Consider the following 2,500-nt stretch of genomic DNA (forward strand, 5'->3'; position numbering starts at 1 on the left):
TTCAGTGTTGGGTGTGAATCAGCTTCAGTGTTGGGTGTGAATCAGCTTCAGTGTTGGGTGTGAATTAGCTTCAGTGTTGGGTGTGAATCATCTTCAGTGTTGGGTGTGAATCAGCTTCAGTGTTGGGTGTGAATCAGCTTCAGTGTTGGGTCTGAATTAGCTTCAGTGTTGGGTGTGAATTAGCTTCAGTGTTGGGTGTGAATCAGCTTCAGTGTTGGGTGTGAATCAGCTTCAGTGTTGGGTGTGAATCAGCTTCAGTGTTGGGTGTGAATCAGCTTCAGTGTTGGGTGTGAATTAGCTTCAGTGTTGGGTGTGAATCATCTTCAGTGTTGGGTGTGAATCAGCTTCAGTGTTGGGTGTGAATCAGCTTCAGTGTTGGGTGTGAATCAGCTTCAGTGTTGGGTGTGAATCAGCTTCAGTGTTGGGTGTGAATCAGCTTCAGTGTTGGGTGTGAATCAGCTTCAGTGTTGGGTGTGAATCAGCTTCAGTGTTGGGTGTGAATCAGCTTCAGTGTTGGGTGTGAATCAGGTTCAGTGTTGGGTGTGAATCAGCTTCAGTGTTGGGTGTGAATTAGCTTCAGTGTTGGGTGTGAATCAGCTTCAGTGTTGGGTGTGAATTAGCTTCAGTGTTGGGTGTGAATTAGCTTCAGTGTTGGGTGTGAATCAGCTTCTGTGTTGGGTGTGAATCAGCTTCAGTGTTGGGTGTGAATCAGCTTCAATGTCACTCCGACTAACAAACATACGGAGGCTGTAAACAAAGTGCCGTGTCACTATGACAACAACAAACATACGGAGGCTGTAAACAAAGTGCCGTGTCACTATGACAACAACAAACATACGGAGGCTGTAAACAAAGTGCCGTGTCACTATGACAACAACAAACATACGGAGGCTGTAAACAAAGTGCCGTGTCACTATGACAACAACAAACATACGGAGGCTGTAAACAAAGTGCCGTGTCACTATGACAACAACAAACATACGGAGGCTGTAAACAAAGTGCCGTGTCACTATGACAACAACAAACATACGGAGGCTGTAAACAAAGTGCCGTGTCACTCCGACAATAACAATCAATCCAATAATCAGACTTTCAAAGTCCTTATTTATTAAATGTACAATCAAACTCAGAAAGCTTCCCTTGATTTATCCTCATGGAAGAAAAAAAAACATATTTAAAAAATAAAAAGTTAATTAAATGTCCAAAACCCACATTGTATATCCTGTCCACCCTCTGAATACGTTATGTTATGTTATATTTGCACAATATAGTTTAAAGAAATTGATTATTTTAATATTTTATTTATTTATTGATACTTTATTACATGTGACTGTTTAAATCTCAATTGGGATACTTTTTCTACTGAGTTCTGTTGTATGGGGGGGGATATATAGTGTTTTGCCACAAAACATGATTATTTGTATTTTTTAGCTTGCAATATTTCAAACAATTTCATGTCTGTCTTTTCTCTAGCCCATGTCATGGCAAAATCTTTTTCACAATATGTGTTTTTAATTAACGTCAATTCACCAACATTTCTGAAAATGGATATTATGTTTTTTGCCAAAACAACACTTCAAATACAGTTTGTTGATGTGTACAGTTAGTGTGTGATCTGTGTGTTAGAGAGAAGGGGGGGCCTCACCTTGAGTTTGTCGAAGCGTTCGCTGAGAGAGGAGACCTGATGTTCTCTGTGTCGTCCCACCAGCTTACACAGGGCACATATCAGCTGGTCATCCACGATGCAGTACATATTAACCTTCTCATTCTCATGCTCCAGACAGGTGAGGCCTCTCATGTGGGCGTCATGTACCGGCTCCACCAACCGGTGACTGGTAAACGGCTTCTTATTGGGGTGCGTGGCACGTAGACACCTGTCACAGTACGACACCTCGCAGGTCACGCACGTCTTGACTGCCTCGCGCGGCGGGTCCTGCTCACAGAACTGGCAGCTGATACGGTGCTCCAGAGACATGGTGGCAGTGTGCTGATGAGAGGAGGGCTGGGCCGGGCTGGAGCGGGCGCTGTGGCTGCCGGAGCTTCCTCCTCCGCTGCTGCTATAGGGCCTGTGGCCTCCGGAGAGACCTGGGGCACGACGGCTCTCACTGGGGGAGTTAGGGCCGCTGACGGAGGCCTTCTGGAAACGGTGGATGATGTTCTGCAGGGTCACATTGCGCTTCAGGCCCTCCAGGCCGCGGTGGTTCAGCGTGATGACGTAACGGCAGGTGGGGCACTGGAAGGCGGAGATGGACTCCAGAGGTTTGTTGGACGAGCAGTGGGAGACTAGGATGCGGTGGGCACAGTTGAAACACAGGCTGTGGGCGCAGGGTAAGAGCAGGGGATCTTCAAACAACTCCAGGCAGATTGGGCAGGTGAGCTCGGACTCCAGTGTTTCCATCTTCAGCAGAACCAATCTAGAGGCGACATCAAATCCCACGGAAGCTGGTCTGTCACCTGAAAGAGGAAAGAGGAGAACAGAAACAGAGGATTGACTATGAGT

At 46.3% G+C, this 2,500-nt stretch overlaps 1 protein-coding gene across 3 annotated transcripts in view; it reads right to left on the reverse strand.

The window, feature by feature from the left end:
• Positions 1–2,500, reverse strand: part of LOC135526772 (probable E3 ubiquitin-protein ligase MID2) — a 284,108-nt gene that overhangs the window by 130,032 nt on the left and 151,576 nt on the right. For all 3 annotated transcript variants that reach the window (XM_064955430.1, XM_064955429.1, XM_064955428.1), the window contains exon 2: positions 1,646–2,454. In XM_064955430.1, the coding sequence (XP_064811502.1) occupies positions 1,646–2,398 (753 nt within the window). In that variant the 5' untranslated portion in view covers positions 2,399–2,454. The remainder of the gene's footprint in view (positions 1–1,645; positions 2,455–2,500) is intronic.

This window comes from Oncorhynchus masou, chromosome 32 (genome assembly GCF_036934945.1).
Source record: "Oncorhynchus masou masou isolate Uvic2021 chromosome 32, UVic_Omas_1.1, whole genome shotgun sequence".
Taxonomy (NCBI): domain Eukaryota; kingdom Metazoa; phylum Chordata; class Actinopteri; order Salmoniformes; family Salmonidae; genus Oncorhynchus; species Oncorhynchus masou.